This window comes from Alosa sapidissima, chromosome 11 (assembly GCF_018492685.1).
Source record: "Alosa sapidissima isolate fAloSap1 chromosome 11, fAloSap1.pri, whole genome shotgun sequence".
Lineage (NCBI taxonomy): Eukaryota > Metazoa > Chordata > Actinopteri > Clupeiformes > Clupeidae > Alosa > Alosa sapidissima.
Genome location: NC_055967.1, coordinates 3,580,350 through 3,592,500, shown reverse-complemented (window position 1 = coordinate 3,592,500; position 12,151 = coordinate 3,580,350). Strand labels below are relative to the sequence as shown.

At 42.6% G+C, this 12,151-nt stretch overlaps 1 protein-coding gene across 1 annotated transcript in view; it reads right to left on the bottom strand.

Moving 5' to 3' along the window:
* The window catches only part of LOC121723274 (homeobox protein aristaless-like 4), an 18,179-nt gene extending 6,389 nt beyond the window's left edge, over positions 1 to 11,790 (bottom strand). Inside the window, exons 1-2 of the mRNA XM_042108830.1 lie at positions 11,358 to 11,790; positions 1,522 to 1,835 (exon numbers count right to left, since the gene is read on the bottom strand). Coding sequence (XP_041964764.1) covers positions 1,522 to 1,835; positions 11,358 to 11,703 — 660 coding nt within the window. The 5' untranslated portion in view covers positions 11,704 to 11,790. The remainder of the gene's footprint in view (positions 1 to 1,521; positions 1,836 to 11,357) is intronic.
* Positions 11,791 to 12,151: the final 361 nt, after the last annotated feature.

Sequence of the window (12,151 nt, the reverse complement as noted above, 5' to 3'; positions counted from 1 at the left end):
TTGGCTTTTAAAGTGTGCAGTAACAAATATGCACCTCTTAATTATTGTATTTTTTTATTTGATACATGCTGGGCAGCAGAAAACTGGAGAGAGATGCATTGAAGACTGAAGTCGCTGACTACCTACCAAAGCCATTAAAGAGCTTTATTTATGTTCCTGCTATGGGAGTGAAGGGGGGAGAAAACCCTTTGAGCTTTGAAGTCTGAAGTCTGACAGGCTAACCCCAACTCTCTCTCTCTCTCCCTCTCTCTCTCTCTTTCTCCTTCTGCCTGTCCACGCTGGGAGCATGGCAACTGATAGATCGCCGCTGCTGTCATTCAAACGCAACCTCTGTTTGACCCAGTCCAGAGTGAAGTTCAAGTCCAAAGCTGTGCACTACAGTGACAATGCCTTTCAAAGACCGTGGACAAGTAATAGCCAGAATTTTGTAATTAAATTAAAAGGGAAGGGAAGGCTTTGATGCTTTGAAATGATTGTCCCACGAATGGTAGCATTTAATCTGTTGTTTCCAATTCCTAAATTCTGAAATAATCTTTTGCAGGATGAGAGTATAGAGTTTGGGACAAAGCTGGGTAAAAGAGAGAGGGGTGGGTGGGGGAGGGGGGTGGTCTCTCTCAGCTACAATCCAAAAAGGGAAAAAGTGAGGGGTTTTGTGTGGATTGCGTATGTCTGTAAGGTATGTTTTTGAAATGCGGGTCAAACCCCACAGTCACTCAACAGAGTCTGCTGTGTGTTGTCAGACTGCAGACTTAATTAGATTCATCTGGAGGCACGGATGGCCCTGTTTGGATTCCAAATGAATGCAGTTATTTCACTGTACCCCCGACGCACGGCCAGGTTCCCCCTCCTGACAGTGTCTCTGTGTGCACATGGAAATTGGACGTGGCATCTAAAAGTGTTTTTTTTTATTCCCCAGCCAATTGACTTTGATGTTTTTCTGGTTGCCCCTCGAACATCGTGCGGTGAGGCAGCCCTAACACGGACTGGAAGTTTTGAAAAATGTTTGACCCTTGGCCTTATGGTGGCGTCTGGAGCATGTAGAGTGAAATTCTCTCACCAGGCCAACCACTCACCCCCATGTCTCTTTCTCTCTCTCTCTCCCTCTCTCTCTCTCTCTCTCACTCTCTCTCATACACACACAAACATGCACACACACACACATACTCACACACACGCACATGCACACACACACACACACACACACACACACACACACATACTCACACATACACACATGCACATGCACATGCACATGCACACACACACACACACACACACACACACACGCACACGCGCACACGTACACACACACACACACACGCACACACACCAAACACTCTTGAACCTGGCAGACAGTACTTGCATACAAGACAACAATGGTCTCCAATGGATTCCTGCCAGTGTTTGAGTTAACCCTCAGTTGACCAGATTTATGCAGTCCCCGAGCCCTCCAAAAAAGCCCTCATACTGCGATAAACTAAACACAGTACTGTGAATAAACAGCTCCAATAGTCGACTGACCTGAACCCGGGCCTCTGTGAGGTCAGTCCTCAGGGCGAGCTGCTCGCGGGCGTAGACGTCGGGGTAGTGCGTCTTCTGGAAGACTTTCTCCAGCTCCTCCAGCTGGTAGCTGGTGAAGGTGGTGCGGTTGCGCCTCTTCTTGCCCTTGTTGCTCTCGGCCTCGCTTTTCTCCATGGGGCTGGTCAGCTCAGAGCCGGGCCGCTCCGAAGGGCCTTTCACACCCGGGTCCTTCACGTTGAGGTAACTGCCATCCATCCCCGTGGGGTCAGAGCTCGGGGGCAATTCTGAGTCTGTCAATCCAGTGCCGTCTTTACCTATATGGGGTCATTAACAGAGATGTTAGGAGAGGACACAGTTGGTTGGTAAGTTGGTTACAAAAGTAATGATATCAAGATTTTTTGGTGTAAATGTGTCAGCCATGTGGTCGATAATGAGAGATATATCCATAAACATCCATTGTAAAAACCAACAACAAAACATAAAATTGTACAGATAAATAAGGGCATGGACAACCAATCACATTGTTGAGTCAATATGAATTCTATTACATAGGCTGGAGCAGCAATCAATGCTGTCTGCCTATGCTCCAGTGCCCAGTATCTTCCAACTGAGTCAAATGCCACTATAGTGCCACTTTAAGCTCCATGCCTACTCCACAGTCAAAAGCCAAGCCTCCTCCACACACGCACTGCTTTACTTTTTGTCACCCGAGATTTCAAGAGAGACCGTTCTGTCACAGACCTCTCTTTGTCCCGCTCTTTTAAAAAATACAGTTTTATATGGCTGAATCAAGCGCCCTCGCTCTGTGTACACAAATAGCCGTATAAATAAATCATCCAGGAGGGGTCTGGTTTGGAATCGGGAGCACAGCACTTTTCTGTCAGACACCGCAGAGGCTGCAGCCAATTCCTGCAACCTGTCAGAAACAGAGATGGGAGTTTTTTTTTTTTTTTTTTTTGAGACTGTACTGGCCCCCACAATGGCCCCACCTGCCCAGTGCTGACACATCCTGTTGCCCCTGGTGGAAACAGGCATATTTACATGAATGTATTTTTTCCTTGTCCTTTGCTTCTTTCAAACATAAGTGTTTACTCAACTTTACTCAACTGCAGTGCGGTAGTAGTGAGGGACATGGTGAGGGAGAACTAGAGACCCGGAATGGCTGTCTCCTGTCTGTTGTTGTGTGCTCCACCATATTTGGAGCAGACCTCCTCTCCTCTCCTGAGGAGTAGGAGCAAGAGAGGGAATGAAAGACTGATTCTGTCTGCTCCTCCCCATGTCAAGCCCAGCACAGACAAGAGGCTTGCTTTTGTCTGTTCACAAATGTGTGGCGCCTGGCCGTGAGAACAGTTTCATGTGGGTCCAAGCGTATAGTTGGGGCTTTAGCAGAGATAGAGTGAGAGTACCGTTTTTACTGATGTGAGGTTCCCCCCTCTGTTCAGACACCTAAGTGATCCAGCAGGGGTGAGACAATCCCCCGGAGGATAGGGAGAGTACAACTCAGGACATCCAGCTGGATGCAGTGATCTCATCCGCATGTCACTCACCTACGCTGACCACACGTGCTAGCCTCCTATCTAAATTACCTGTTTCCTCTCACTCTCATTTCAACACCTTTAATCGTTGGTTCATTGTACTTCTCTTACTTCCTCCCTCCCTAGTTTTCTCTCTCTTTCTCTGAGACTCTATCCCTCTCTCGCTCTTATGGTTTGGATACTAACTGAAGTGCAGAGAATGCACATTGTCTTCATATTTCAAAGGTGCAACCAGTGAGGCGTCCAACACATGAGGACCAGCCCTGCATTCCCCCTCCTCAGTCCCTTTCCCCTCCAAAGACTTCCTCTGCCTTTGCTCGGTTCCTCCAAGGATTCCTGGCATGGCAGCGTGAGGATGCTTGTGGTGAACTCTTCAAATCCCCACTCTTTAAAGTCTCAGAATCCGCACATTGATAGTTGTGCTGAATCTGCTGCAACCAAACAATGTGTTGAAACAGACCCAGAGCACATTTTTCACTCGGAGCCGAGGCTCCCAAAGTGTTGCTTCAAGTTCTCGCACTGACAGCAGACTAAGTCAGGATTTGAGAGCGATTCTCTGAACATTTTTGTAGGTTTTGTAGGATCCAAAAGAATGCCATTCCTACACTCCAGATGGATCAATTAGCTGAAACCAGTGTTGAGATGAACATGGAGAAATCAATTTTCAGATGAAGAAGAATCACTGCCATCTGATGAGAAATGTGGCTTTAGGTTTCTAGACAGATCTCCTGAAATTACATATGACAATGCTTGATAATAAACCAGCCTGTGTGCTATCTGTGGAGGGTATTTTCATGCACTTGTCATTCCTTGGAGGAAATGAAATTATGCCGTAAGGGAACCGTCTACTTCCCAAGTCCTCTTTCGAATGGTGTATTCCCAGTTTAAGCCTTCCAATTGCTCACAAACTGGAGATTGGCAACTTGAACCTGAGAGAACAATGACGACGAGGCTCACCTCTGTACATTGGCAGACCCTTTGAGTTAGCATAGGTCAAATGTTTAAGGGGGTCAGACATTTAATCACTGTTAGAAACAAGAGGAAAACATCAAAGTGTAATTTAACTGGCTGTTAAGCGGCAGGACGTCCCCTCTGCTTTTATGGAGAGTGATGGGCAGGGTCAGCTAAAGGCAAATTAAAGAAACGCTATAAATTAGGCACTCTTAAGATGCCTGGGAAGGGTTAATGACCTACCATTCCAAAATTAAAGGACGTTTTTAACACACATATAAACTGAGGGCTTTTTTTTCTTCACCAGTGACTGTTAAGCGGGCATGGACGGCCCTAGATCATCTGGCACAACTGAGAAAATATGTTAGCAGTTCGGCAACTCTGTCTTTTTAGTGTGTGGTGATTTCACAAATAGTTTTCTAAGATTTGTTTCTTTGCTGTCATCTAGTCAGCCAAACCTATAAGTCTGGGGAGACTGTGTGTTGCTTCATACAAGAATGTGTTATGACTTCAAATCCTTGTAAAGCTACATTGTTTTTTCCTTCACTGCTGATGTGCAAGGAAGGACTCCATCTGAAATCCCTTTTTTCTGTTTCTGTCTCAGCCTTACAAGATGCAGTAAAACAAGTTGCTATTGTCAAATGTATGCGAGCAAGACACAGGTAGTTCTGAAGTTCCCAGATGTTTCCAGCAGAAGATCTATGCCAGCAGATTGCACAGGAATGCAGATTCCATGGGAAACGAGCGGTGTTTCCGTTAAACTGTAGAATGTGATAAATTGCCTCTCATAAGACACCCCTGTCCTATAGAGATCTCACCCAGTCAGGTTTCAGAACATGACTGGCATTGATCCAGCATGCTGTGTCCATCTATTCAACAATGAGGAGCATTCTAGGACACAAAGCAACAAAAAGAGCTGGTAAGAGGTGTCCTGTTCACGGCTGAGTTGTCCTGCATGTGTTCAATGTTCCCCTGTTCTTACAAACAAAAGGTGATCTGTGGCTCTGATAAAGGTGGAATTTCTTCATCAACGTCAGGGGTATTTGTTGCAGGTAGCAGTCCATATTTGATTTATCATGTCTTTAAACCATTTACAGCTTACTGTTATGACATCATGCAATCATCAAGCTCAGGTTTTTGGAATACTTCCCAGTGTGCTTTGCACAAACAATTTGTCTACTCCCATCGAAAAAGAATGTATGGAAAACGCAATTTAGCCTCCAGGGCTTTGGTAATTTGTGTGGTTTTGCACTCACTTGAAAGTTCTGGTCCTCTGATAGCATTCTGGTATTGCACTACAGCACTGCACTGCCCGCGCTTGGCTTGGCTGAGTTTGTGCAAAATCACCGGAGCTGGAGGGGAGCATGGAAACTTCTGTGGGTCCCACAAAAAATGCCAGTGTTAACCCAGAGGACAGGATCTCTGCACGTTTACCACCTGGGTAGAACTACAAAAATCACTCTTTCTCTGAGAAAAAGCGAGGGAAGAGATAGAGGAGCAGTGTATTTCTGATAGAGCAGTTCTCAGAGAAGCTGAAGTCTCACCATGCCTGAGTCATGACGGGCAGGAAGGCAGATGAGCAAGAGACAGATGAAACAGTTATTGTTTTGGAGTGGTGATGTGCATATGTGTCAAGTGGGGATGGCAGGCCGCCATGCTTTGTTAACATTAAGAGTGAGAAGACACACACACTCATATGGTGACATACAGTTATAAACATACTGTATCTAAACACTCCTGACCTTCCCGCACACACACACACACACAAACACATACACACACACACAAACACACACACACACACACAGACAGACACACACACACAAACACACACACACAATCAATATATCTGTAATCTGCAAAAATAATTATTATAATAATATGGCAGACAGCTCATCTCCAAAATTAAAATGCTTGATAAACATCAATCAATAATGTACATGACTACATGGAAAACATGGAAAACAAACAAGTTGCTCTACATTTTCCAAAGCTTACTCTCATATGCCACAGATGATCAGAGGAAACTTGTTAAAAGTTGTCAGTTTTGTGCGTTGAAGCGACAACGTCTATGATACCTTCACCTTATCCTACTGCCCAAGTCTTTTCTCTTAATCTCTTCCCTTGCCTTTTCCTTTGCACATATATGTTTGCCTTCGCTGAGTCTACATCACATTTTTCTTTTTCACAATATGGTAGTCATCAGCACATACACTACCCCTGACATCATCCTCCAGATCCTTAAACACATACTTACAGTGTGCCCTTTTGACAGGATGTCTTTGAACTTATGCTTTGTGAAGCTCCTCCAGCTCCCACGCTGGTAAAAGTATGTATTCTACTCTGTGTCCCATTGAGCATGCCTTGCCTTTCGAAGATCATATGTGAAGTTTAAGAATCCTATCTTCAAAATAAATATGATTTTCTGGGAGCAGATATCTCCAATCTGCATGACCAACCGCTCACTGAAATGCACATGGAAAACTCAGAAATTCATATGTGAACCAAAATGTGCAACTTTCAGTTCAATGGCTTGGTTTAAAATAGTAAATCCTGTTTGTATTCTCTAGTCACGGTTTCTGTCTCATTAATATTGTTTTTAGGGTATCAGGAAAAGTGACTTGTTTTTGGTCCGAATAGTGTAGCTGCAGCTTCTCTTCTCAACCATCTGACAACAAGCCAATCAGGCGCTCCTCAGTATTTCCAGTGATGCTTCAACTCTGCAAGCATTTTGCTGTTTCTGCGCCTGTCTTCGCTCTAGGCTCTCAGTCCAGCACAGTGACAGCTCAGAACGCTTCTCCTGATGTTACATAAATACCGTGTACCGTGATGTAAGGGAAAATGCATGTTCATATTTACACAGCCCAAAAATACAAATAAAAAATAAAAATGCAGAAACACACACTGGCGCATCTGTCAACCAAGGCTGCATTAACACCTTGAGGAGCCTGCTTGGATTTCTCCAATCACTCCAAAGTAAGCTCTCCCTAAACAACCTGTCTCTAACTGTGTTTATTGATGTGGGGCATTATTTAAGGCAGGGTTACGCAAACCAGTCGCCCCATGTCATTTCAGGGGGAGTCCCTAAGGTATTGGGGGGGCTATACTCTTTGAGTATGAATAATGGTTTTGGGAGCATGAGCTAGCACATCTGCCACAGATTAATAGCAAACTCTCCTGTAATGTTGGCCTGCTTTCCTGTCTACTCCTGAGTGCTTGACCGGTCTGTGCCTTTAGATTTTAATCAGCACTCTGGTCAGGTACAGGCCGTCGCTCTGCATGAGACTCCTCCTGTTCGCATCCCTCATCCCCACAGGTAGGAGTTCCATAGGTGTACCACCCACTTTTGTCTGCTATGGCATCAGTGTAGCAGTTTCACAAAGATCTTTGGCCTTCCATCGAAAGTCTCACACTCATTTGACCTATTCGATATCAGAAATGCCACAATAGCCACAATGACCTCGCCCATACATGCAGTCTTTAAAACAAAACTTAAAACGTAAGCGCTAAATAGCAGTGAATGAAAAGCATCATTTGCCAGGATAATTGTGGTGCAGGTGTGCTCCAGCAGAGGTGTGAACATATAGTAATACCCACTTGCACTCCCATGCCAAGTGCTTTACATTTACCAGTGCTGCTATTATTCTTAATTCACAGCTCCCTCCAATAATTGTAAGAAATGTGTTTCCACTTTTGTCAGGCAGTACAAAGCAGAGGCTCAGCACATACTTAATCCTTAAAGTCTAGCTTGTCTTCCCGTTTAGTCTCAATTATTTGTTGAATGCAGAACTTTCTCCTATCAATTATAGTTACCCCTGCCAGGTGGGACCACGGTGTATTTTAAAGGTTGTGCTGACCACAGGTAGGCCTATGGCAGCATTTCTCAATATAGCCCATACCTCCAGGCAAAACCGGCCACTTCCTGCAGGAACCATGAGCATTTCTTTTTTGGCTTACAGGGCATTATTCAGGTGGATGTCACTGCACGGGTTGAGTTCAGACTAGGCCTAGCAGTTGTGCAACAGTCTATCTTGCAGTGACTCCAAGACCACAGTTTACAAAAAGCCTGTTAACGCTTGAGGCTTTGGCCATCTCCCAGCACAACCATCCTCGCTAAAAAGATGTAATGCATGCATCTGGCTGACGCCTTGACTCCACTTAAAAACAACAGCATAACGCTCCACATGGGAGACGTTCCGTCAATAATGACTGCAAATCGCTAATTGTGCTTGCCAAATATCCTGCTGTTGAGAGCTGGCTTGCTCCACTTTTGCTAGTGGTAGCACAATGTTATGAATTCATGGCAAAAACACTCAGAAAACAAATAGTGATCAAAATTAGGCTATAGAACATGGTTAGAAAATTTGTGAGAGGGCAGTTGCTCATTGTATGACAAGTAATGACAAAACCAATCCATTCTTAATGATTAAGTATAAAATATCAATGATAGCTGATAACACTGCAGTTTGACGCACCAATCGGAATGTAACGTCTATCTGTCAATAACAACATTTAGGCTTATCTACTTTTTTCTATATATTTTATTTCGTTTATTTTACGAATCCTATAACAGTTAATTAGGCTGAGCCAAACACTGAATGACAATGGTTAACAACATCAATAATAATAATAATAATAATAATACATATTTCAGTTTTCAGCCACCAACACTCCACACTCGCTATTCCACATTTTTTTTTATGTATTCCTGTCTTTAGTGGCTTCAACTTAAATCTCCCAAGGCCCTGTAAAAAAGATGAAGTAATTCGGGAAGATAAGAGTCGTGCATTCTCTTCAAATGTCGCGTATTTGTTCACCAAAGCGCGGTCTATTAAAATAACATCTGCACAACAGTCCGCCTTTAAAACGCATTTATACTTAAATGTAAATGAAGATGAGAGACAAGAGGAATTGATTGGTTTTGCTTTATATGGTAATTAAAAGTGTATTAAAATACCGCAATGTCACGTTCACAATATCTATTTTGCTATTTGTTCATATTGCGTTAGTAACCCTATTTAACTTGTCTTTTATTATTATTATTATAATTATAATAATAATTATTATTATTATTATTATTATTATTATTATTATTATTATTACTAGCATAATAATACTAATAATGATAATAATAATAATATCAATGTTATTGCCTCGTGTGAAGTGTAACAGCCATAAGGAACTGCCTTCAGCATGGACATGTCTAATGGATAATTTAAGGCGAGAGTAGCCCCACTGCGCATAATGCTGTCAATCCCAAAGATTTATTGTGAATTTCGCGACTTCATCAGCCTGCTTATTGTATTAACAACGTGAACAGGATTTGATTAAAAGGGAGTAGCCTATTCATCCTTTCCTTTTACAGTAGGCTAACTTTAATTTAAAGTATTGTTCATATATTTACTTAAAGAAAACAAATAGTGATCAAAATTAGGCTAACATGGTTAGAAAATATGTCACCTTATGCAAAGAATCCTAAAATGGCCCTGCATCTTCTCGTGTGCTAACACAGGAGTCTATATTAAGCATGCAGTTTTCATTGGGTCATGATAATTGATATTGATCACAGGTCTGGTCCAACAACTAAAAATGATTTTTTTCTACTCATCACATGAATGAAACGGGTAGTGAATTGTGAATTGTGTTTTGCTCTGTTTTACCGTCATGCAGTTTATTTCCATTTCATTATATTTCCAACATTATGCAATTTATTTCCATCTCCATTTTGAATATTTCCATGCGTCTAGGCCTGCTATTTTACATACATTTTAGACCACAAACTAATATACTTTTATAAATCAATGCTTGTTTTACCTTTCATCCATGCATTTTGTGAATTGCAAAGCCTGTCCTTGCACTTAGATTTCAACTTATCAAATCAGAAGCGGCAAGCAAAGATGATTTCGATCCATAATCTAAGCCGAATTTTCATGCATGATGGATATACCCAAATAGGCTTGGCACATAGGAAAAATGTATGAATATTTGTAAGTAAGCCTGTGTGTAACAATAGAGAAAATACGCAATATTATGCTATCGGCTATATTATAATTGTTCTATAACCTGTTCCCATCTGCTCGCATTGACCAACTTTTCACACGCCCCTTGTTTGCTTTCTATTCTTAAGGGCCTCGACCTTTTAGGCTATGGTCAGTCGTCTTGGTTTTATGTTGTCAGGATTAATACTAGCCTATTTAAAGTAATGTGATGTTAGTAAAATTGCTACATTTCGAAACGTATCTTCATTTTCTGTTGAACTGGTGGACACACTAAACCTGCGTGTTTTACATTATCTCCTGATTTATGACCACGGTGAAGGGTTTTCATGCTCTTTTGGTCCTCAGAAGATCAGATGATCATGAAACATGCCATTTTCTTTTGTGACTGAAAGAAACCATATTACGTGGAGACGCTTTTCTCTGTGCACAGGCAAAATCAGAGTCGGCACTATAGTTTATCCGTCTTTTAGGCCTTTTCGCTGGCCTGCTCTTTCCTGACAAAGCTACTAAAATGAGCATAGTAAACATCTGTGTAACAGATATAGACACAGTCAATCATTGTGCAAATTAGCCCAGAGTGTGTATGGTAAATATATAATTTCTGAATAACATATTCACTGCCATGATAAATCAATTGCATCGGCTTTATTGCTGTGGTAGTGATTGGGCACACTGCATGTAAAATATAGCGCCATAAGGACTCAAGTAGGATGTGCGAAACAACACGGGTAAAACAACGATAGCCAATGGGCTATGTTATTAAGTTCAACAGTGGGCCATGATGACTGCAAACTATTATGAATCAACACTATTGCCAATTCTATTTCGAAAGATGTTTTAATATCTTAAAGTAAAGTTCAAGTGAAAGCCTGTGCTACTTGTTACCACGCCGACGCATAGTGTTTCTATTGCTATCTGCAAACTTGTTAATTCAATTGTCTGATTCATTTCCAATAATGAGGATTGTAGTCCAGATTATCGCATTACTTAATTCAATTTCATTGTCGAAGAGAAACGTCAATGGTGAAGTCAATGATGTCGTCCACATAGCGTTAATTGTGTTGACGGCTAAATGAGGTTGTACAATAAAGCAAATATGATTAGATGCAGCAAGTGAATGACAGCCAACGTAATGATAGACTACTACTGCGAAATCGGAAAATGGTTGCAGGCGGAATCACATTTAAAGACCGCCGGCCACTAAGAAATCCCGGGATAACTTCTGCGAGAAGCCATTACCATTTCGAGCCAGACATATTCTCACAATAACAAAGTTCTCGTATACAAACAGTGAGCATAAAAAAACAGTATCAATGCAGTTTTACTTGAGAAGGAGTCTGGAAGAACGTACCATAGCAGGAGATGAGTGCGCCGTTGTGCCCGCTGTCCTGGTGGAGTTTGTTGCCTTCCGGGGGTGTTTTGCAAGTAGGTCTCTGCATGAAGAGGTGGTATTTGTTAAAGGTGCCTTCCCCACCCGGCGCATCCAATGACTGGCACTCCTGTTGGAAAGGACTCCGCGACTTCTCCCCGTAAGCTTGACCTTTGCTGGGGAGGAAAGCGGGGCTGTATTTGTTGTCACTTGGCTGGAATGTCCTGAAAGGATTGGCCTGCTGATCCCTACCTTGCGCCGTGGACGGGCTATAATATGAATCCATGGATGTCATATCGCAGTATGAAACGCACGTATCTGCGTTCATTCCTAAAAAACTTGGTAGCAAGTACGTCCAAACTTTTTTTCTGTCTTTCCTGAAGAACGCCTCACACGCTCATGCACAGACAACCACGCACTCGCATGGATTCACACACGCACGCACACACGCACGCACACACCCACACTGGAGCAGCAGCTGGAGTTGGTTAAAAATGATTCCGATGTTTTCCAGAGACTAGGCTGAGCAAATGCTAAAAAGCCCCCTTAAGGTTTAGTGGGGTAACAAAATGCGTGTCTACAGAGGATGCTGCGAATACGGCCCCTACCATACTACTCAATGTACCACTCGAAACGGAATGAAGTCTTTACCCAATGTTGCTGTGTAACTTAGACGCGATAAATAGGGAGGTTAGGCCATTGCACACAGGAAAAGAGGGACACTATTTTTTTCTACAAACACGTGGGACACACAACACATGACATTAATGCGATTA